Source organism: Anolis sagrei, chromosome 3 (assembly GCF_037176765.1).
Source record: "Anolis sagrei isolate rAnoSag1 chromosome 3, rAnoSag1.mat, whole genome shotgun sequence".
NCBI lineage: Eukaryota > Metazoa > Chordata > Lepidosauria > Squamata > Dactyloidae > Anolis > Anolis sagrei.
Window position 1 is genome coordinate 115,845,799 of NC_090023.1, and position 24,762 is coordinate 115,870,560.

The following is a 24,762-nucleotide window of genomic DNA, read 5'->3' on the forward strand; positions in this document are numbered from 1 at the left end:
TGTTACTGGATTCCAGTTCCTATAACCCTGGCAAACGTTGGCCCTCCATGTGTTTTGGACTTCAACTCCCACAATAACTAACAGCTTGCCGGCTTCAATTGTGGAAGTTGAAGTCCAAAACACCTGGAGGGCCAAAGTTTGCCCATGCCTGCTATAAGTGCTGCTTTTGGCTGGATCTACACTGCTCTATATCCCAGGGTCCCAGATTATCTGGCAATGTAGGCTCATATAATCCAATTCAAAGCCTTGCAAAAAACTTAAGGAAATACTTGATCAACAAGGGAAGACCTTGTTAGTGCCTGGAATTACCTGTGAAACTGCGGTTACTCGAATTATTTGGAAAATGAAGAAGATGGGGAGAAAGTGGGAAGTTACAGCTTTGCAGGTCCCCTCTGGCTGTTTATTGGAAGAGGGATAGCCAGCAGCTTGTGGGTGGGGAAGTGAAGAAAAATGATGACCACAAGAATATGTACATGTCTCAAACTTGCTGATGCGGTTGGTCTATTGCACTACATTGACATTTTTTTTGAAACGCTTTCTGCTGCCTAAATATGAGAGTCTCTCTCTCCCCACCCCTTTAATGGAGAAGGACAGCCTAGAAATGAGTTGAACATTGGTTTGAAGTGACAACCCCCAGTGGCACAGCAGGATAAACCACTGAGCTGCTGAACTTGCCGACCGAAAGGTTGGCACTTCAAATCCGGGGAGTGGATTTGAACCACCAACCTAACAGTTCAAAAACATACAAATGTGAGTAGATCAATAGGTACCACTCTGGCGGGAATGTAATGGCGCTCCATGCAGTCATGCCATCCACATGACCTTGGAGGTGTCTATGAACAACGCCAGCTGTTCAGCTTAGAAATGGAGATGAGCACCAACCCCCAGAGTTGGACATGATTAGACTTCATGTCAGGGGAAAATCTTTAGCTACTAACCATGATATTGTGCAATCACAAGAATGCCCTTTTGTGGCTGGGGCTTCTAATGTATGATCATGAAACAATAAAGGAGCATAATTTAATACATTTTGAAAAAAAAGTAAAATAATACATCTCAGTGACGTGATACACATCAGTGTACTAAACACTGTATTTAATGGGGTGTTTATATTTAAGATGACAACGTCGAGTCTAACATTAATGGCATAATTGCTACTCAGTGGCACATATTTTCTAGAATATGGAGATGGATGATCCTAGCAACCGGCCGCAGAAAAGCAGTGAAGAAAGATGTGGCTATGAAATTCTTCCTTGGCCTAATTAGACTGCCTTTGGTGTCGTTACGTTTTTGCAATGAGTTTGATCAACACCAATTATTTTAATTGTTGAAGAGTTTGGCTCTGGGTGTGACACAGTAACTAGGTTAACGCAGAAACTTAAGATAATTGATCATCCCACGAAAGGAATTCAGTGATTGCCTAGGGAAGGATTGTTATGAACAAATCCAAGATTTTCTTGTTATCTATGCAAATACATAGAATCCTATTGAGATTATATTTTCTAAAATTATTTGTTTTGCTTTCATTGTTATTTACCATTAACCCATTCACAGCAACAAATAGATAACTGAAGGGATATTTGCATCCTAGTTTATGTAAGACACTGGTGTGATTTACTTTGATGTGTTTCTTTTCTTGTTCTTGTATTTAAGCGCCAAACATTAAAAATCATTGCGGCGGCATGGAATACACAATTAAACTGGAACTCGCTGTCCCTTATTTACTATGGCAGATTTGTAAAGTGGAAGCCAGTGTGGCATAATGGTTTGAACACTGGACTATGGCATTGGAAAACAGGTGTGAATCCACACTTGGACCTTTTAAGTTCAAAAATCTTGTGATAGATTTACCTTTGGGTCTCCATAAGCCAATAATGACTTGAAGGCATACAACAACCCCATTAGAATCATAGAGTTGAAAGAGACTCCCCTGTCCAGCGCTCTGACATGCAGGGAAAGCCCAATCAAAGCACCCCTAATGGATGGCCATCCAGCCTCGGCTTAAAAGCCTACGAAGGAGCTTCTACCACACTCTGAGGCAAAGACCCACTGCTGAACAGCTTTCATGGTCAGAAAGTTCTTCTCCAGGGCAGCAGAAAACAAGCCTGCTCCCTCTTCCTTATGGTATCCTTTCACATATTTATACTAGGAGCCCCCGGTGGCACAGTGGGTTAAACCCCTGTGCCGGCAGGACTGAAGACCCGACAGGTCGCAGGTTCGAATCCGGGGAGAGGCGGATGAGCTACCTCTATCAGCTCCAGCTCCTCATGCAGGGACACGAGAGAAGCCTCCCACAAGGATGATAAAACATCAAATCATCCGGGCGTCCCCTGGGGAACGTCCTTGCAGACGGCCAATTCTCTCACAACAGAAGCGACTTGCAGCTTCTCAAGTCACTCCTGACACGACCAAAAAAAACCATATTTATACTTGGCTATCATGTCTCCTCTTAACTTTCTCTATTGCAGGCTAAACAGACCCAGATCTTTAAGATGCTCCTCATAGGACATGGTCTCCAGGCCTTTGATCATTTTAGTCACCATCCTCTGGACACCTTCCTTGTCAATATCTCTCTTGAATTGTGGTGTCCAGAATTGGACACAGTATTCCAGGTGTTTCTGCCCAAAGCAGAATAGAGGGGTAACATGACTTCCCTCAATCTACACCAGGCATCACCAAACTGTGGCCCTCTGATAATGCAGCATTTCTCATTAGGAACCACATCCACTGTTTTAACATCGTGAGATGTATTCCACACTGGGCAATTTCCCACAGAAGAAATACTAAAAGTACAAGATTGTTGGGACGATGTGAGCTTGCAACATCATTTAGAAAGAAAGCAATGTCTGGAAGGTCTGGAGTACAAGCCCTATGAGAAGCAGCTTAAGGAGCTGGGCATGTTTAGCCTGAAGAAGAGAAGGCTGAGAGGAAACATGAGAGCTATGTATAAATATGTGAGAGGAAGTCACAGGGAGGAGGGAGCAAGCTTGTTTTCTGCTGCCCTGGAGACTAGGATGCGGAAAAATGGCTTCAAACTACAAGAAAAGAGAGTCCACCTGAACATTACTTCCTGACTGGGAGAGCTGTTATGCAGCGGAACTCTCTGCCCTGGAGTGTGGTGGAGTCTCCCTCTTCGAAGGCTTTTAAACAGAGGCTGGATGGCCATCTGTTGGGGGTGCTTTGAATGCGATTTTCCTGCTTCTTGGCAGGGGGTTGGACTGGATGGCCCACGAGGTCTCTTCCAACTCTATGATTCAATGTATTGTTGAAGGCTTTCATGGCTGGAACCACTGGGTTGCTGTGTTTTCCGGGCTGTATGGCCATCTTCCAGAAGCATTCTCTCCTGACGTTTCGCCTGCATCTATGGCAGGCATCCTCAGAGGACCTCACAACCTCTGAGGATGCCTGCCATAGATGCAGGCGAAACATCTTCTGGAACATGGCCACGCAGCCCGTAAAACTCACAGCAACCTAGAATAAAAGCAGCTTGGCACCACTTGCAATGCTGTGGGATCATGGGAGCGGTAATACTGTAGCACTCATTGGCAGGGAAGGCTGAGGGGTTTTTCGCGTCAGGAGCGACTTGAGAAACTGCAAGTCGCTTTTGGTGAGAGAGAATTGGCCGTCTGCAAAGGACATTGCCCAGGGGACGCCCAGATGTTTTGATGTTTTTTACCATCCTTGTGGGAGGCTTCTCTCATATCCTCACATGAGGAGCTGGAGCTGACAGAGGGAGCTCAACCCTCTCTCCCCGGATTCGAACCCCTGACCTGTCGTTCAGCAGTCCTGCCGGCACAAAGGTTTAACCCATTGCTCCCCCGGGGGCTCTCCTACAACTCCAATGCTTCCACAGCCTTGAGTCAGGGCGGTTTAGAGTGGCAGCAATACCCTTTGCCTACAAAAGTGGAAGACCTCGCGAGACTACGACTCCCGGGAATCCATGGAGGGGGGATGAGAAAGAGAGAGAGAGAGAAAGCGACCGTCGTGGTGACGCACTGAGGAGGCGGGGTCTACACGGCCCCCGCCCCGCCCGTGACGTAGGAGGCGGGGTGGCAAAAGCTCCTCCCCTTCTCTTCCTCTGCGCATGCCCGCCCAGAGCAATTAAGAGTGGCAGCAATACCGTCTGGGTACTAAAGTGGGAGACCTCGCGAGACTACGACTCCCGGGATTCCATAGTGGTGGGGTGGAGATGAGAAAGAGCGAGAGAGAAAGCGACTGGCTTGGTGACGCACTCGGGAGGCGGGGTCTACACGGCCCCGCCCCTTCCGTGACGTAATGCCGGGTGGCAAAAGCTGCTCTCCTCCTCTGCGCATGCCCGCCTCCCTCTCTCTAGTTAAGAGTGGCAGCAATACCCTTTGCCTACAAAAGTGAGAGATCTCGCGAGACTACGACTCTGCATTCCGTAGTGGGAGGGGAGGAATGAGAAAGAGAGAAACCGACTCGCTTGGTGACGCACTCGGGAGGCGGGGTCTACGTGGCCCCGCCCCAACCGTGACGTAGAAGGCCGGGTGGCGAAAACCCCTCCCCTTCTTGCTCTGCGCATGCCCGCCTCTCTCCCTCGCGCTCTGTCTCTCTCTGTGGGGCGCTGCTGGGGGCGGGGGAGGGAGGCGATGGGGCTGAGGTGATTCCTCCTCCTCCCCTTCCTCCTCCTCCTCCTCCTCCTCCTCAAGCGAAGGCCACGGCGCTGGAGAGGCAGCGGGAGCAGCAGCGGTGGCGGAGGAAGAGGAGGCGGCGGCGGCGGCGGGGCTTCCGCCGTCATCATGGCCCACTCGCCGGTGCAGCAGCCGGGCCTGCCGGGGATGCAGGTGAGCCTGAGGAAGGGGCCTTTCGCCGTTTTCCCCGCCGCGCATGCGCGCTCGCCTCCTGCGCAGCCCCTTCTCCTGAGGAGGCTCCTCTCCAGGCAGGCTCTCTCCTTGGGAAGGGCCTTCAAGGCTCGAGGAGGAGGCGGCGGGGCTTGCAATAGAGGCACCACGGAGTGACCACTCTTTCCCCAGGAAGCCAAGCGGCATTTGTGTCTCTGTGTGTGTGCATACTTTGCCTGTGGGTTTCCTCTCCCTTGAGTTAGGGGTCGCCATCCCTCCCCTCTCCCCCCTCCCTCCCCTGCTAACATCGATTATATCCCATTTCCACCCTGCTTCTCTCTCCTAAGGGCTTGCACAGTAATTGGGTTTTTCATGCACTATCCAGCCCTAAACAAAACCCCTGCAGTTCAGAAGAGTTGACCTTCAGCGTGTCCTGGATTATAATACTAACAATAATAATCTGAAGTGCCTCCCTCCCTTTGCCCTTGTTGGATAGATGTACAGGCTTCTTGTTTACCTTTTTCTTCCTTGTATTATCTATCTTGCTGTCCATTTCGGGCAAGTCAACACTGAGATGGTGTCCTTGAGGCAATATTTGTTGTGGATGGGAGTGCATTGGGTGGGATTGTTTTAAAGCAGGCATGGGCAAACTTCAGCCCTCCAGGTGTTTTGTACTTCAACACCCACAATTCGGAATTGTGGGAGTTGAAGCACAAAACACCTGGAGGGCTGGAGTTTGCCCATGCCTGCTTTAAAGGATAGATAGGACAGCCTCCCTCCATGTTCTGGCCTAGCAAAGAGGAAGAGGTGGGTGCACACACCAGTTATAGTGACCTAGTGGTAACATTTCTTCTGCCTGTCCTTCAGCGGCTGCAGCAGCAGAAAGCAGCCCCTTGGTCTTGTTTTGGCTGGAAAGATTGGACATGCACAAAGGGAGGTAATAGAAAGGGGAGCTGGGCTGTGGAGAAGTGTGCTTCCTTTTCTTCCTAAGGCATGCCTGTGGGGGAATGAAGGGGAGGCATATTCAGGGTGCAAGCTTCAGGGAGTATATGGAAATATATTTATCTTTGGTGGAGTTAACCAGGCATCTTCATAGAACAGAACAAGTCTTGTTCTGAATATTGAACTGCTAGAATCATAGTGTTGGAAGAGACCTCGTAGGCCATCCAGTCCAACCCCTTGCCAAGAAGCAGGAAAATCACATTCAAAGCACCTCAATAAATGGCCATCCAGCCTCTGTTTAAAATCCACCAAAGAAAGAGCCTCCACCACAGTTTGGGGCAGAGAGTTCCAATACTGCATACTAGCTCTAAGAAAAGCGTGAACTGAAGGACTGATAATTTTCATTGCATTTCCTTAAATGAAAGGCTTAGGGTGAATCTAGACCATGGAATTGATATAGTTTGGCACTATTTTAACTGCTGTGTCTTAATGCTTTGAGATGCTGGGAATTGTGGTTTGGTGGGACACCAACACTCTTTGGCAGAGATGGCTAAAGGTCTTGTATTACCACAGCATTCATAATTCCAAAGCATTGAGCCGTGGCAGCTAAGATAGTGTCAGATTGCATTAATTGTGCAGTGTAGATGCATCCTTGCTTAAGAACTTCCTGCTGCAGAGTTCATTACTTCCTGTCTGACAGCCCCTGTGCATAGCATTAGCTAGGGGCCAAGTTCACTGGTTAACAGCAAGTGAAAGCTTTTGAAATCCTTGGGACAGTGTAATCCAATTTTGGTGTATATATCCTGTGATATAAGTAGAGAAAATACATTTGACCCACAGTATTTATAACAGCAGTGGGTACTCGGTTTGCCCCCCAGAACAACAGCCTGCTGTCTTCATAAAAACCTCCCCCTTCTTATTCACCCATAGTTGTGCATAGCTCTTCCCCACTTCCATTCTCAAACACACACACACAGAATTCAAGATCCAGTCTTTAGTTAATTTCTCCCTCCCATACCCTGGATCAGAAAGATATTGCTGCATACAGGCAGCTTCAAGTTACAAACAACTCATAGTTGCAAACGAGCATGAAACAACAGGAAGTAAAAGAAATATACCCTTCGGAAGGGAAATTCACTCCTATCATGGGGAAAATATGTCTCCACTGAAATTTTATCACTAATCCTTGTTTCCTCAACAAGCCAATTTTTTCCAAATCACAGGGACAGAAAGTGAGGTGAAATCTTCTGTACAGGGGCACAGACAGTAAAACAAGCACCAGAGGGGTGTTAACCCTTCCCTATGTCATCCAAACCTCGTTCTCTCTTTCTCTTTCTCTCTCTCACTGGAGTTACACTTAAAAATGTAGCTGTTCCAACTTACATACAAATTCAACTAGAGAACACACCTACAGAACCTACGTTATTTGTAATTTGCGGACTGCCTGTATACTCATAGTCTGTAAGTCGATTTCGTTGCTGAATATACTAATAGTTTATAAGTTAAGGGCAGGTTTTGGGACCAAAATGATGGATTTTGACATGACCCATGAATAAGTTGAAGTTCATTCTATGAGAGGGGGAAAGCACCAATGCCACTTGAGATGTATCTCCCCACCCAGGTATTTCAAAAATGTGGAGAGAGAGGGGCCTGTGCGGTTTTTAAAATTTCCTCTTGGGACAGACTAAACTCTCACCTTTTGACACCACTCAGAGAATGGTGTCAAACTATCAACTCACATTGATAGTTGATAAGTCGACTGAGGGTTCTGGGGTTGATTTTTTAAAACTAAAATTCATGGATTGAGTATATAAGATCGTTTTCTTCTTCCATAATATAACCATTGAAATCTCCAAAGTGGGATCCAGGGTGAGGGTAGCATGGGGACTTTGAACTTATAAAACATGGATAGGAATTGTGTTGCTCTTCAAATGTTACTCAGCTGCAGGTCCTGGCTTTGGCTGATGGAAGTTGCAGTTCAGCAACATCTGTAGTTCCCACTTCTATTATAAAGCAGAGGAAAGAATAATTCAGGAGCATCCTATATGTGATTCAATGCTGTTCCTATTATATTCTAGAATCTTCCATAGTGTAGGTCGCAACATGCATTTTTTCAACCATACGTGATCACGTGATTGCTTATATCATAAAAACTAGAGCCGATATACATTTTTAAATGTAATTTTCATTTTCAGCACCCCAAAATCATAAAAGAACAGCTATTTTCAGGCCCGCAACTTTTTCTCCGTTGAACAGTGTTATTTGCTTTATCTGTTTCTTTTTCATATATGTATAAAGAACTTTGTGTAGCACTGACCGTTCATGGCTTTATCTTGAGTCCTTTTGAGCATGGTGATCAACTGAGGTTGGGGGGTTTAAAACCTTTAGGGAATGTAAGTTCATACAGAAGGTCAGGATCTTCCCATGTGATGCCAAAGAACAAACACTACACCTCTTGACCAAAGAGGGTCATGCCTGAAGAACATTTGTTGGTGTACTAATGTACAATTAATAGAAACATCATGAACTCCTGAGTCTGATCTATAGCTCAAAACCAAACAGGCTGAAATATAGGGAGTTTAACCAAAGGGATTAGAAGTAGTTGAAGGACACTGGTCAGTTTCCCAGTTTTAAGAAAACAGATCAGGAATTTGGGCAGAAGGAGAGGAATTAAAGAATACATTTGCATGGGGTCCAAGAAATATTAATATGTTTAGATGCAGTGATTCACAGGGAGCACAGCATTATGCTGTTTTATGCTAGGTATAAAGAAGGCCCAGAGCTTACTGGGAGAGAAGTGTTTAATCGTGAACTGCCTCTGGAAACTGCTCAAGGGCAGGCCTTTCAGTGTCTCTTGACTCATCCACATCTTGTGATCAACTGGATTAAAACCTACAGAAGACTTAATTGAAAATTATTTCTAGGTTACCTTAAGGGTGAAGTCTTTTCAGTTTTTTATTTTGAAGGCAGAGTTGGTAACTAAAGTGAGAGTTGAGAAAATTTCTAGGATCTGAATATAAAACGCAGAGAATTCTAGTTTTGCCTAAACCAGTTTATTTGAATTTTTTTGCATTTTTAAATGTATATCATAATATTATAGCTCATCACAGCATAATGTTTTGAAAAGAGAATAAAAAATATTCTTTTAAGCACACTATTTTGAACTTACATGTTCTGTTTTGAATGGTCAAGAAAACTATACCAATCTTAACAATAACAATTTAGGCAGTCCCCGAGTTATGAACATCTGACTTACAAATGACTCATAGTTACAAACAAGGGTGAGGCAACAGGAAATGAGAGAAATCTAGCCCTAGGAAGGGAAATCCACTCCTGAAAGAGTTATCACAGGGAAAAGATGTCTCCACTGAAGCTTTAACATTAATCCTTGTTTCCACAAGAAGCTACATTTTCAAACTCCAATCACAGGGACAGAAAGTGAGTTGAGTCTTCTGAAGAGGAGCAAAACAAACATCACAGGGATGTTAGCCCTTCCTTATGCTATCCAAAGTATGCATGTGCCCATTTGTGTGTGTCTGGCGTTACACTTTAAAACGTACCTGTTCTGACTTACATACAAATTCAACTTAAGAACAAAACGACACAACCTATATTGTTCGTAACTTGGGGACGGCTTGTATTTCTACTGGAATATTTTGATCAATAAATTGTTTTGGGGACACTGAGTATTTGATCAATAAATTGTTTTGGGGACACTGAGTATATTTTACTGAGTCTTATTTTGCGCACACACCGTAGAATTAATGCAGTTTGACACTACATTAACTATCCAGTCTAAATTCTGTGGAATCCTAGGATTTGTAGTTTGGTGAGGCACCAGCACTCACTGACAAAGAAGGCTAAAGACCCTGTAAAACTACAGCTCCCATGATTCTATAGCATTGAGTCATGGCAGTTAAAATGGTGTCAAGCTTTATTGATTCTACATTGTAGATGCACCCTCAAAATCTAACTGAATATGTATGTCTGCAGTATCTCAAATTCTTTCTCACCAGAGCTCACAAAGTCAGCCTTCAAAATCCTTTTACTTCATGGCTATTTCTACTCTGCTTTTATAATCAGGTTACAATTTCATCTCTTAATCTCTTGGATTTTATTTCATTTCACATTTTGAGTGCATTTGATTTATTGCTAGCTTTTTATCTAGCATGCTAATTTATATTTTAAATTCTTTGTGTTCCTCTGAGGCTCATAGCAGAGCACAAAATCAAAGTGCCAGTTTTGTAAACAAATGTGTGGTTGTTACAGATGCACAAAAATGTATCTTAACTTGTCTGCTTATGTTTTTAGCATCTTTAACATGAAAACCCCATAGAACTTTTGGGAAGTTCCTTTCCCTAATTGCCCGAAAGCAATGCTTTTTCATTACAGAAGCCTGATTAAGTAAAAGGATTGCATTACAATGTAATGGCAATAAAGGATTATATTCTGTATAGCTTTTTTCTAAAAAGAAATCCTAAATATTGAACTTGATTACTGTTTCATAATAGAAACCTTGCTGCCTAAAGAAAGTGGGGATCTATCTGTAGAGATGTTGCTGGATAATTATTTCATAGCTATGGGCTTCCTACATTGAGGGAAAGGAAGGATAAGAACAAAGTATTTTTAACATACAAGAAGGTGCTACAGAGTTCACATGTCCTACAAGATCCCTTTGTATGTCTTGTGTGTATTCCATTGTGTTCACATTGTTAAGATGAGAGGAGATGGAGATGGACTGTGCCATACAAAACTGTTCTATGTATGATTGCTCATGTGCTATACTGGATTGGCCCTCTGATATTTTGAAGTAGGATGTAAGTTTGTTCCCAAGGTAAGGTCTGAGGGTATATAATACAGGAGGCATTTTTGAAACCAAGGAGGCTTTTTTCTAAGCAGTTCCCTGAATTCTGTGTTGGAAGAATGATAGAATACAAATGTCATAAAAAGTTGCATTATTTTCATATTTGATTGCTGGATTTCTTTTGTTCACTTGTATGTTAGATTTTAAGGATAACCTGACAAGTATTTTATGTGGTTTTGTCTGACAAAATTGCTTCTTTGGGGACATAACCACTGAAAGCTGTAGCCATATCTATAATTTCCCATTTTTAGTTCCACTTTCCTCTCATAGTCTGCTTCAATTTCAAATTAAATAATTGCATATCATTTTAGCAATACTGTTTCTGAGATGTTTATTCTAGTTTGAAACTCTACTGTTATACTGTGTATTAATGCCAAGCATACAAAAATATTGTTAACATCTTGTTGGGTTATTGTTTGTGCAAATTTCCCAGTTTAGCAACCTACAGAAGCCTTGAACAATGTTGATTCACCAGATAAGCATGTATTTATTAAAATAAGAGAAAGCAAACGAACAAGAATTGCATAAATTATAGAAATGATTGCCTCCTTGAAGATCCTATTTGTTCCCAGAATAAATTTGCTGGATTTCATGGAGGCTGCCCTTCAGCATAGCAAATGTACTTGACTTAGAGGCACCATCATTCCTCGACATATGCTTTATAAACATTTAGGATGTTAGGGCTGAGTTACTTTGAGCATGTGCAGAGCTTGCTATACCTAAAGAAGCCATTTGTGTGTCTCAACACCACTCTTTTAATAAGGGTAATTGTTTCTCCTTTTTTAAAAAAATTGGATGAATTGTCCCCCAATTTTCAAAAACAGAAGATGACTTCCAGAAATTTCAGAATATGTTGTACATTTTTAAGCTGTTTGCATGGTACTGGGGAAGTAAAAGCAGAAAATTGTCTCACATCCACTGAAGTTGTCCATTCCTATGTATATATATTTAAAAAGAAACTGAACAAAGTATTTTTGAAATTTCATTTTTTTCCCTTCACCCTTTATGTTCCAGTTCCTTTGCAGCTTATGATCTTATCTGTGGCAAGATGGCAGCAAAACATTTGGGGATTGGGAAATGGTTCACATTGTATGAGAGTGGAGTGGGCATAGTGTGCCCTCATTTGACTAACTTGCTGTTTCTGAGACCCTCTAAACTTCCAGACTCTAGACTAACCCTTTTCTGGTTAAAAATTAAACATCATTGCCTCTACTATAAACATTCATTTATAGCTATTTTCTTTCAAGTAGGTTTTCTATAGAGAACATTTTATACAGATAGATAGATAGATAGATAGATAGATAGATAGTGGGCAGTCGGTGCGGTCCTTGGAAAATCTCTGGGGCAGAAAATAGTTTTCCAAACCTGCTATAGTTGCTCATCTATATATTAGAGAATGAATGTTGACAAATGGTATTAAAAAATTCAAATACCAGAAGAATTAGTACTGGAGGCTAAACTTGTCTGTGACTAACACCCACACAGTCTTGCATAGTGAATCTTGCTAAATGATGCCAACCATTTTTATGGTTCTCGAATACAGCAGCAAAGCATAAATCTGTATGTCATAGCAGCAGGTGTGGCTGTGTGTGCATTTATATCTGCAGCAAGAAGTTCCCACAGCATGCACATTACACTTTACATGCTATACTAATACTGATGTAATAGCCCTACACACTTATGCCATGCATATGTATGTGCTGTGACATCATGCACACATACATATGGAGAGTAGAATAACTTGGTTGCAACTTTCTGATTTTCTGGCTCCTTTCATGTTGGTATTGGTTCAAGTCAAATGCATAAGATTCTGCCCAGCTGGCAATTGTAGACCTCGGCCTTTGTGATGGCTGCTTGCATGTGTTTCCTTCATGGTTTGCTTCTTCATTCCTGCAGATAAAAGAATTACCATTAGAGTTCTCCATTATCCTTAGCCCTGATATAATGGTCATACCTTTGACTGCAGTTCATGGTCCTTTACTACATTGACTAAAATTGGTAGGAGTTGCAGTCTTAACAACTATTAGAGGACTGCATCTTTCCCATGCCTACTTTAGGCAATGGGAATGCAAATGCAGCTTCTTAATAGAAATATTATACTCTCTCCTGCCTCCAGAACTGTAGGGTTGGATATATCTTTGCTAATTGCTGTCATATTGATAGCACTGAAAGGAAGAAAGCTACTTAAAAGGCATTGAATGGGTAGAACATATTATAAGTGTGATGGGGAACTTATGCCATCCTTTGGCCATGAAGCTTGGGGCTAACCGAGTTGGAGTACAGCATTACCTGGAGAGCCATAGCTTCTCCACCTTGTCCTATAGAATATTTGGCAATTACTCATGGGCTCCTGAATGCATTTGAATTTGCCACACAACCCCTGCAAGTGAAGAGGCAACATATGTAAATGGGTTAACTAAGGGCAACTTTTATTAATGTTAGGTAAAGGTAAAGGTAGTCCCCTGACATTAAGTCCAGTCATGTCTGACTCTGGGGTGTGGTGCTCATCTCCATTTCTAAGCCGAAGAGCCAGTGTTGTCCGTAGACACCTCCAAGGCCGGCATGACTGCATGGAGCGCCGTTACCTTCCCGCCGGAGCGGTACCTATTGATCTACTCACATTTGTATGTTTTCGAACTGCTAGGTTGGCAGAAGCTAGGGCTGACAGCGGAAGCTCACACCGCTCCCCAGAATCGAACCTGCGACCTTTCGATCAACAAGCTCAGCAGCTCAGTGCTTTAACCCACTGCACCACTGGGGGCTCTTTTATTAATGTTACCTAATTAAAATCTATAATTTCCCCCCAAGTCTGGGTCTGGAATGCATAATAAACTTGACCATATACTTTATATTGAACTTTTCAATGAACTTGGTGAGGGTAATTCTGCCCCCAGAATTATTAGTGTCATATTTCCAGTTCTTAGGCTATTTGCTTTCGCCTTCCCCTCCTTTATTTACAACATAGAGGAAGGTTACAGCTCCTGGCCTACACAAAATGGGCGACTTAGTTGTGCACCGAATTCAGTTCCCTTGTTGTTTCCGGGTATGCCTATTTATTAGCCTCTACCTCCCAATTTGTCGTGCTAGAACAGTATAGGGCAGGTGACCCCCCCCCCCCAAAAAAAAAGAAAGGGGGAATTCCTACCCAACCCCCCCCCCCCCCCCGGGCGACCACTTCAGCTGTCAATGGGAGGGAGGCTGGGTCGCTTTTTCAGAATGAAATGAGGAGGGCACTACTTTCGCCCGCCTCTTCTGCAGGGGAGGTAGACTAACTCCCCCAGCTTTGCCAGGGTTAGAAAGGCCCTTCTGTGTTATGCATGCTGTGCTGTGTAGAATTTTTACTGTTAAAGTGTATTTTTGTTTTTTTATAATTTTGGTTGCTTTTAAATATAAAATTTAAATAATAGCTGGCATGGTTGTGAGACAAAGCTTAAAACTGGGTCAGTAGTACATGTGGAAAGTGCAATCATTCAAGAAACTGGATTTTAAATTGCAGTGACTAAGGGAGAGAAGGCTGTTCTGCTTGAATCACGCTGTTTTATTCCCATCACCCACTGGTTTCTTCTTGCTTCATTAGACATTTTCCTTGTCTGTATTTTATCTTAGTTTGCAATCCTTCAAGTGTGATAGTTACATAATTTAAGTAATTGCATTTGGATTTATCCAGTCTTATGTGTGGCACATAACTTTGGTTTTTACAGTACATGGAATTTGGGTTCCCTAACTGTGGGTTCCTTTAGACCAGTGGTTCTTAATTTGTGGGTCCCCAGGTGTTTTGGCCAACAACTCCCAGAAATCTCAGCCAGTTACCTGTTGTTAGGATTTCTGGAAGTTGAAGGCCAAAACATCTGGGGACCACAGATTGAGAACCACTGCTTTAGACTGATCTCAGGGAGATTATCGCCTTAGCTCCCACATTCTCCTATTCCATCACCTCCCCTCCCCCCATTATCCTCAGGCACCCTCTTAACTACAAACTGACCAGAGATAAGAGAGAAAATGTCCTTGTCCCCCAATTTTAAAAGGCCCTGTAATTGGTACTGAAGTCTTTTTAATCAGTTTAATTGCAGTATAGGGAAGATTATTTCCAGAGATTTTATGTGTTGAGGGGGAGGGAAAATTTGGAGAGCAACATGACAGCAGTGGGGTCCCAAGCTTCTTGTCTATAGCCAAACTGTAGGCTTGTTTTCTAAAGTCTCACTTTAGATTCAGGGTTTCTGGCACATCAGTTATTCAGTGCAGGGCCTCTTTAGCTTTTTCCACTCACAACCTCTTTTCATTTGATATTTTTTATGCAACTCTGGGTATATATATCTATAAAATATGTATACAAATAAAATATTTCCTAATAGTTAATCATAGGGAATTTTATTTTAAACAATTCTTTGATATACGTATAATTTTACCCTTTCTTAAATATTTGATTTGCAGCCTCCAGAGGTAGAATATACTCTGTTGGCTCTCCATTTTTCTCACGAATTAGAGACTCACAATTGGGAATTCATGCCTTAAACCCAAAAGATTCCAAGTTGCAGAGTGGGCCATGTGCCTCACCTCCCTGTTGTTTCCATCATGGTCTGTTCACATACATACATGCAGTCCATATCCTTCCTTCGTCCCGAAATAGATGGTATTAACCTTTCCCTCCCTGCATAAGTTGTAGGTAAATTCTTGTTAAACTAGGCAGGTTGATTTTCCTTTTTTATGAAGTACAGCTGAAGCATTTGCTCCATGTTGTTTCTGGTTCTTGTAAATGTTTAGAACAACCACTAGAGTGGTAAGATACATAAATTGTTCATGGCGCCAACATTTAGTTACGGGGACCCCATATTGGGCAGACACATAGATTAAGAAGCATTTACTTAGTGAATCTTCAGCTCACTGTATTCCATGGATGCTGTGTTGGCATTGTGCCTTCAAGTTGATTCTGACTTATGGTGGCCCTGTTATCAAGGATTGTCTTGGCAAGATATGTTCAGAGCTGGTTATGATTAGCTTCTGCTAGGAGAGTGGGATTTGCCCAAGGTCACCATTAGATATCCATGGCCGAATGTGGATTTGAATTCTTGTTTCCTGAGAGACCTTGTTTAACACCCAAATTACTAAACTAGTCTTGGTTTAATTGATACTATATTTTAGTTTCTCGTGGGAGTCATTGAATATAGATTGATTTTCCTCCCAAACCTTGTAATATTGGGGGTCATTTTAAAAGTCAGTCAGCATTATTTGGAATAGCAGACATAACTTACTACATTATATCAACATTATCATTTTCTTTTTGCCAGAATCTGAAAGCAGATCCGGAAGAACTGTTTACGAAACTAGAGAAGATTGGCAAAGGTTCATTTGGTGAAGTTTTCAAAGGAATTGACAATCGAACTCAAAAAGTAGTTGCAATAAAAATAATTGATCTCGAAGAGGCTGAAGATGAAATAGAAGACATTCAACAAGAAATCACCGTCCTGAGTCAGTGCGATAGTCCATATGTTACCAAATATTATGGATCCTATCTAAAGGTAAAAAACTTAAGTTAAACTTGAAAGAGTTTGCACAAAATATGTTGTTTTATTAATTGTTAAAATCACTTAATAACCTTCAGCGGAAAGGGATCTACTTTGAATTCTGTACCTTGAAAATGAGGTATGTGTTGCAAACCAAGAGAGGAAAGTTAGAACTGAGAAATAATCAAGTGAAGGTGAGTTATAGGAACAGAGCCTGTGCTCATTTTAACTATTTAATTTACTTTTATTGCTCTCACATCTCAATATTATTGCCAGCTTGACAGACCTAGATCCTCTCACATAAGCTTTTTGAAATAACTAAAGTTTCAATTTGTATCTTTCTGTATTGTATTATACTCTTATTTAACTATTGGATATAACTGCAAGGGTTAAATAGTGATGTGACTGCTGCATTGATATTAATTACATTAGTGTGTCTCAGGACTTGGATTTAGTTCATGCTAAAATAATTCAATTGGTCTTAAAGGTGTTGCTAGAGGCATTCCCCCTCCCACATTCCTTTTAGATAATTCCCAATTTTTCAGAAATTAATGTGTGCTCTTTTATGTGGATGGCAGTATTATTAGTCAAATTGAAAGTACTTAATACTTGTTTCATGAGTGCAAGGTACCCGCCCATCTGTCACAGTTTGCATATGCAGTAAATGATAAACTCTGATGCTAACAAAGCATGGAAGAATTAGTTTAAGTGAATAGTTTTCATGATACTAATATTTAAGACATACTAAATTAAGTTCCTGGACTAAAATCTAGGATGATCGCAAATAATATATAAAAGTAGAATGGGAAATTCAATAAGGAGGAATATAAAAATGCTTTGATGCCTAAAAGGTTAAGAAGGCACCATTCATTCTTTTTCATCCCTTGTAGCTATGGGTCATTTATTTCCCCAATAGCAAGAAAAGAAATAATGATTGATGCTAGGACATATTTCCCCCACTAGAATTTCCAGAATAATTGTGTTCTTGTGTTGAAGTTTGTACTGTGTTTATTTCTCTTGAGTGCAAGTAGGTCACATACCTATTTACAAATGTATATATGTATATGTGTGTGTGTGTGTGTGTGTGTGTGTGTATGTATATATATATATATATATATATATATATATATATATATATATTTAAAGAGACCAAAAAAAGAAAAAGGATTCGCATTTTCTCTGAAATATTGCCCAAATGACCAATATTTTTTGGAAGAGGACACATAGAATGTGAAAGATGTTATCTGGGCACTTGGAGTGTGTGTGTGTGTGTGTGACTGACTCTCAAAATACAAAGATGAGGAATGTTTGGCCTTCAAGATGATTTGGGCTTCAACGCCCAACCAGTATGCCCAATGCATGACTTAGAATTACCAAGGGTGGGGGGTTGTTTGAATTATAGTCCCAAACTTCTGAAAAACCAGCGTGTTCCCATGTGTGTTTCTGTACTCATATCCTAGTCCAGGCAGATCTGTAGCCATGATGGTGATGTAAGGCCAACCCATCATGGCAGGGTGGGTGGGCAGAGTGAGAGGGAGGGACTCTTCAAGGGAAAAAGCCAACAGGATGTGAAGCCATACTAATAAATAAAATGCAAGTAGTAATTGTGAAGCAGAAAAACAAGTACAGAACTTAATATAGTCCAGGTTTGCGGTTTTCCAGGAAAATTCCTGGACATCAGTTTGAACACTTTCCAGAGCCATGTCTGCCATTGGATCTGGTGCTTGTCTGGGGCCCCATTTGCACTGACCATATAATACAGTCAATGTAGTCTCATATAATGCATTTAAACTGCACTGAACTGTATTAGTTGTGTTTACATTTATTATTATTATTATTATTATTATTATTATTATTATTATTACTTCTGGGCTTCTGGGCTTTAGTAGTGGGGTTCCTAATCTGAGAAGGCACGTTGGAACAGCCAGGTTTTCAGGTTCTTTCTGAAAACCGCCAAAGTAGGGGCCTGTCTGAGATCTTTCGGGAGGGCATTCCAGAGGCAGAGGGCCACCACAGAGAAGGCCCTGTCCCGCGTCCCCACCAAACGCGCCTGCGATGCGGGCGGGATCACGAGCAGGGCCTCTCCTGATGACCGGAGTGAACGTGTGGGTTCGTAGACTGTGATGCGGTCACGCAGGTAGGGTGGTCCCAAACCGTTCAGGGCTTTGTAGGTAAGCACCTGCACCTTAAATTGGGCTCGGAAAATAAACAGCAGCCAGTGGAGCTCCTTAAACAGAAGGGTTGACCTCTCTCTGTAATGGGCCCCCGTTAACATCCTGGCTGCTGCCCGTTGGACCAATTGGAATTTCCGAGCCGTTTTCAAGGGCAGCCCCACGTAGAGCGCATTGCAGTAATCCATTCTAGAGGTGACTAAGGCATGGACCACCCCGGCCAGATCAGCCTTCGCGAGGTACGGGCGCAGCTGGCGCACAAGTCTCAGTTGTGCAAAAGCCCTCCCGGCCACCGCCGACGCCTGAGCCTCAAGCATGAGCGATGAGTCTCTTATATTTTCTCTTAATCAAAGAGTTTGAAGAGAGCTCATGGGCCATCCAGTCCAACCCCCTGCCAAGAAGCAGGAATATTGCATTCAAATCACCCCTGACAGATGGCCATCCAGCCTCTGCTTAAAAGCTTCCAAAGAAGGAGCCTCCACCACACTCCGGGGCAGAGAGTTCCACTGCTGAACGGCTCTCACAGTCAGGAAGTTCTTCCTAATGTTCAGATGGAATCTCCTCTCTTGTAGTTTGAAGAGAGTCCAGGAGGACTCCCAAGCTGTGGCTTGTGGCTTCAGGGGGGAGTGTAACCCCGTCCAACACAGGTTGCCACCCTATACCCCGGTCTGGTTTGCGATCGACCAGGAGGACCTCTGTCTTGTCAGGATTGATCTTCAGCTTGTTCGTCCTCATCCAGATGGACACAGCGGCCAGGCACTCGTCTAGCACCCGAGAGGCCTCCTTGGAATTAGGTGGAAAAGAGTAGTAGAGTTGTGCGTCATCTGCGTAGAGATGGCACCCAACTCCAAAACTCTGGATGACCTCTCCCAGCGGTTTCATGTAGATGTTAAAAAGCATGGGAGATAAAATAGAGCCTTGCAGGACCCCACAGGTCAAAGGCCAGGGGTCCGAGCAGGCATCTCCCAGCTTCACCATCTGGGTTCGTCCCTCCAGGAAGGACCGGAGCCACGACAGAACCGTGCCCCCAAGACCCATCCCAGAGAGCCGACCCAGAAGGATACCATGATCGATGGTATCGAAAGCCGCTGAGATGTCCAAGAGGACCAGCAGGGTTATACTCCCCCTGTCCAGTCCTCTACGGAGGTCATCCACCAAGGCGACCAAGGCTGTCTCGGTGCCATGACCAGGCCTGAAACCAGACTGTGCCCGATCCAGTTAATTGATGTCATCCAGGAAGCCCTGGAGCTGGAGGGCGACCACCCGCTCCAGCACCTTACCCAAAAAAGGAAGGTTGGAAATCGGTCTGTAATTGTTCAGCACCGTAGAGTCAAGGGACGACTTTTTGAGGAGTGGGCGGACCACAGCCTGTTTCAAGTTAGATGGAAAAATCCCTTGCTCCAATGATGCGTTAATGATCAACACAAACCAATCAACCAACCCCTCCCTGGCAGATTTAATAAACCAGGATGGGCAAGGGTCTAGAGCCGAAGTGGTCGCCCTCACAGCCCCAAGAACCTCCTCCACGGTCTCAGGAAGAACAAGCCGAAAAGAATCCCACAAAATTGGACAAGCAGATGCCTCAGTCACCTCCTCTGGCACTGCGGTGAAATTGGAGTCGAGCTCACGACGTATCTGGGCAACCTTGCCTGCAAAATGGTGTGCGAAATCGCAACACCGAGCTGCTGGGTCATCAGAGATCTCGTCCACCACAGGTGGGTGAAGGAGCTCCCCGACAACCTGAAACAGCTCTGATGACCTATTTGCTGCAGACACTATCCGGGCGGTCGTGAAAGATTCCCTGGCCGCCCGTATAGCCACGGAGTATGCCTTAAGAGAGGCCTTAGCCCGTGCTTGATCAGACACGTCCCGAGATTTCCTCCACTTGCGCTCTAGCCCCCTTCTCGTGTGCTTCATCACAGCCAACTCCTCGGTAAACCAAGGAGACGGCCTGTCATGACGCAACGAGACGGGGCGTTCAGGAGCGATCGTGCCTATCGCCCTGGACATCTCCCTATTGTAAAGGTCGATCAAGGCGTCAACAGGATCGCCAGGTTCCATGGCAGGAAGAACCCCAAGATTCCTCAGGAATCCATCCGGATCCATCAGTCTCCTGGGGCGGACCATCTTAATTTGTCCTCCACCCCTGCGAAGGTTGGGGATCGCAGCGAGCCTAAAGCTGACCAGATAGTGATCAGACCATGACACTGGAAGGATGTTTTGTTCTTCCACTTTACCATATAATACAATTCCAAGCTGCATTATATGACAGTGTAAGTGGAATCTGGGTCTCAATCCCCTTCCTTCCTGGACCCTTGTCCTTCTGTTAGTCTGTAATTTATTTTGAGTGACAGGGAAGCATTTGGTGGAGAACATGGTCAATTCTTTGGGCTGGATGGGTGTCTGGATTGTGTAGGTTCTGATGGCTTGCACATGCTATAATCATTGTCAGCACCCATCTTTTGGTGTATCCTCAATTGAACGGTGATAGGGGATCCCCAGAGCTTTCTGTCACTTTTCTGTGAACGTGGGCCTTCTCACTGCTCACTGCATGGAGCACAGAAACTTGGCAAGGAAGCAATTTATTTTCATTGTTGTCACACAACCTTACTCATTTCTAGTTAAGGTCTTCTTGAAAATCTCTGGCTGATATAGTAAAGTAGCAGCAATAGTATATATTAGGACTGTAATAGCACTTCTGACTGGAAGCATACAGCTATCCTGTTCTGCAAAGATAGACTGGGTCTTTGTCAGTGTTGACAGTCTTTAATGATGCTGCTTGATGTTTAGATAGGAAGATGTTAAGTTGAAGAAAAACAATTTGTGCTTGAATTTCATCAGTTCAGTCTTATGGCATAGCAACAAATCAGTATGCTATAAGTCTTCTAGCAAAGCAATAAATTATTACTATTGCTTGATTTTTATTTTGTAGCTATAGCAAGTTACATGCTGCACGGTCAGTCCTAAAAGATTTTAGAATCTATATTAAGTAGGATTGAGGAAAGGAATTGGACTGCAACTCTGGAGATCAGGGTTCAGTTCCCCACTTGGCCATGAAAACCTACTGGGTCTTCTTGGGTGAGTCACATACTCTTAGCCCACAAAAAAACTCAAGGATATGTTTGTCTAGGATGGCAACAATAAAAGAAAGGCCAGGGATCGGTACAGGAGGAGTAGAAATAGGATAGGTTGAAGCATCATATTGTGCTCTCCTGTGGGCAGTTTCATTTTTTGTCAATGTTCAGCAAAGTGGAAACCAGTGCTCCTTTGGCAAGAGCACCATTGTTTGGAATCAGCTACCTGCCTCCATCTCAGGCCTTCATGAAGCTACTCCTGAAACTGGTTGTTCATCATTCTTGAGGCCTGATGACATGTGTAAACTTGGTGAACTTTCCTATTAATGAATTCTTATGGTGCCTTTAAAGACTATGCAGCCTACTTAAAGCAGTTTACACAATAAAGCCATCCTATCACGTTGGTATGCAATACTAGAAAAACAGGATCACAATCCCGTCAGGCATGTCTGCAAACCATTACTTTATTGAGGCTATATGTAACTTGGAATCTTCTGTTGTTGGAGTATGTTGACAGCATAAGAGCATTCAGGTTTTTATGATGCAAAAGCAATGGTTTGCAGAATGAAAAAAAGGATGAAAATAAACAAATAGACCCAGTGAAATAGAACTTGTGTGTCTTAATCTTTTTAACCACTTTACCCAACAATATTTACATCAAACTATTATAGATTAATCTTTGAGTTACAGATCTGGGTCAATCTAACAACTGCAACTCTAGTGCAAACTAGTAGTTGCATCCAGGGCAATAGTTTTATATTTTGTTACATGGTATTAATTATAAAAATATATAATATGCTTTGTAAGTCTAGTGACATTTTCAAGGACATTATATTTGTAAATAGTGTATTGATGCGTATCAGTGTATCACTTTCAACAATAGAATAATTGCTCTAAATACCTAAATGTAGTCCTCAGTCCTATTGCTAATCTTCACTAGACTTACTTACTTAGGCGATCCCTCGTTATTCCTGTGGGTCTGTATGTGGCTGTGGAGCCCTATTCTTGCTCTGCATCTTCTTCCACAGTTCGGGCATTGGTTTCCAGGTGGAAGGCGGTCTCGGTCGGGGTTGGCTTGACGCGCCTTCCTCTTGGCACGCTTCTCCCTTTCTCCCTCCTTTTATTTTCTTTGGAAGACGCCTGTGCATGAGTTTTTTAATGTGTGGAGGTCAGTGCACAACTGATCAACACACAGTCTTCACAGAGTGAGGTTCCACTGGTCGTGTAGTTTAACACAATGACTGTGGCTTCTCAGTCTGTTGCAGTCTTCTTCTGCCTTCACAGCCGTTGTAACATGTACCATGTTATCCTCCGCCTGCTCCGCCATTGAGGTCTTTGGGTCTTCAGACTGTGCTTGGTCTGGGACCTCCCCCGCGGCCACTCCTGGGAGTGCACGACTCCAGTTGTTGTGCCTACAGGTTCATCGGAACACACAAGCCCCCTCACCACGACAAGGTGACAGTCCATCGAGGGGGTCACTAGAGTAGACTCATTAAATCAATCTGATTTATGCAGCCATTGATTCACCACTTAGTTTTTGATTCAATTAAACCTATACCACAGCAGTCAGGCTGGCCACATGACCTTGGAGGTGTCTACGGACAACGGTCCCAATCTTTCAATATTTCTTCCATGATTCTCCATATATATATATATATAGATAGATAGATTGTATTTTTGATTCATAAATGAATAATTTAACATTTTTATGGTTTCCTATGCTTTGAATAGTCTGCTTTTAAAAATAACAATGTCTGGTTATTTCTCCCCTTAATCGATATTAATATTTTAGCAATTGAAAGCAAATTCCCGTTTAACTCCAAAGTTTAATTATTGTTACTTCTTCCCCTTTCTCCTATAACACTGAGTTTAATGATATCAAATAGCACTATGTAGCAAAATTTGAAAAAAAAATCTGTTCCTGGTTTGAAACTGTTATACCTGTTTAATTGTGCAGTGCTTGCTTTCAAATTAGTTGTTATACTCGAGAAAGTTTGTTTTTGTGGCTGCCACAAACTGTGTTGAATTGGTTGAAATTCGATGAAATATTCATCAAAAACTAGCAAAATGTGCTGCAAGATATCATGCAAAAACAAGGTTTAATAAACTTTTTCATGTTGTTATGATAGAAACAATTGGGAAATGTAACACCAAGAACAAAAATGGTGTTACATAGTGCAATTTAACATCAATGTGTACCATGCCCTTAGTGCCCAAATTTAGGTCAAGTTTATTTGTTACAATCAGCCCTCCACCTGTGTGGGTTTCACACTCGCGGTTTTGCTTATTTGTGAGTTTGAAATGCTGCCACCTCCAGAAGTTGAGGCATTCACATTGCAGCCCCATTCTCAGGAGGTGAGCAAGGGCTGCCTTGCTCTCTTCCCATTCCCAGGAGATGTTTTGCCTTCACATGGGAAAACAGAGACTTATGGCACACAGGTACGAGGAGGACCTGGCCCCATGTCTCTTCACTTACCATGGATAGGGCTTCGCCTCTTGTGTTCTGAGAATCTCTGTTCTTCCTGTGCAAAGGAAGAGGAATACTGGGGAGAACAGGAACATGTGACGGTATGGGTAAGGCTGATTCTGCCTTTTTGCTCCACTTGCTGTGAGTCTCTGTTCTGCTCAGTATCTCCCTTCCTTTCCTGGGTGAAAAAGAAATTTCCAGCATACGGGTAAGAGTGCTTTGGACTGCAAGAAGATCAAACCAGTCCATCCTCCAGGAAATAAAGCCTGACTGCTCACTGGAGGGAAGGATATTAGAGCCAAAGATGAAGTACTTTGGCCACATAATGAGAAGACAGGAAAGCTTGGAGACGACAATGATGCTGGGGGAAATGGAAGGAACAAGGAATTGTGGCAAACCAAGGGCAAGATGGATAGATAGTATCCTTGAAGTGACTGGCTTGACTTTGAAGGGGCTGGGGGCAGCCAACAGGGAGCTCTGGTGTGGGCTGGTCAATGAGGTCATGAAGAGTCAGAAGGGACTGAACGAATAAACAACAACAAGCATACAGCTAAGAAGATGCCTGGCTCGAGAGCAGTACGTGTGAAAAAGATCTTGGAGTCCTCGTGGACAACAAGTTAAACATGAGCCAACAATGTGATGTGGCGGCAAAAAAAGCCAATGGGATTTTGGCCTGCATCAATAGGAGCATAGTGTCTAGATCTAAGGAAGTAATGCTACCCCTCTATTCTGCTTTGGTTAGACCACATCTGGAATATTGTGTCCAATTCTGGGCACCACAATTCAAGAGCAATATTGACAAGCTGGAATGTGTCCAGAGGAGGGCGACTAAAATGATCAAGGGTCTGGAGAACAAGCCCTATGAGGAGCGGCTTAGGGAACTGGGCATGTTTAGCCTGAAGAAGAGAAGGCTGAGAGGAGATATGATAGCCATGTATAAA

General features: G+C 43.1%; 1 protein-coding gene across 1 annotated transcript in view; it reads left to right on the plus strand.

Annotated features, from left to right (window-relative positions):
• Positions 1-4,514: 4,514 nt before the first annotated feature.
• The window catches only part of STK24 (serine/threonine kinase 24), a 43,984-nt gene continuing 23,736 nt past the window's right edge, over positions 4,515-24,762 (plus strand). Inside the window, exons 1-2 of the mRNA XM_060769527.2 lie at positions 4,515-4,805; positions 15,894-16,124. Coding sequence (XP_060625510.1) covers positions 4,761-4,805; positions 15,894-16,124 — 276 coding nt within the window. The 5' untranslated portion in view covers positions 4,515-4,760. The remainder of the gene's footprint in view (positions 4,806-15,893; positions 16,125-24,762) is intronic.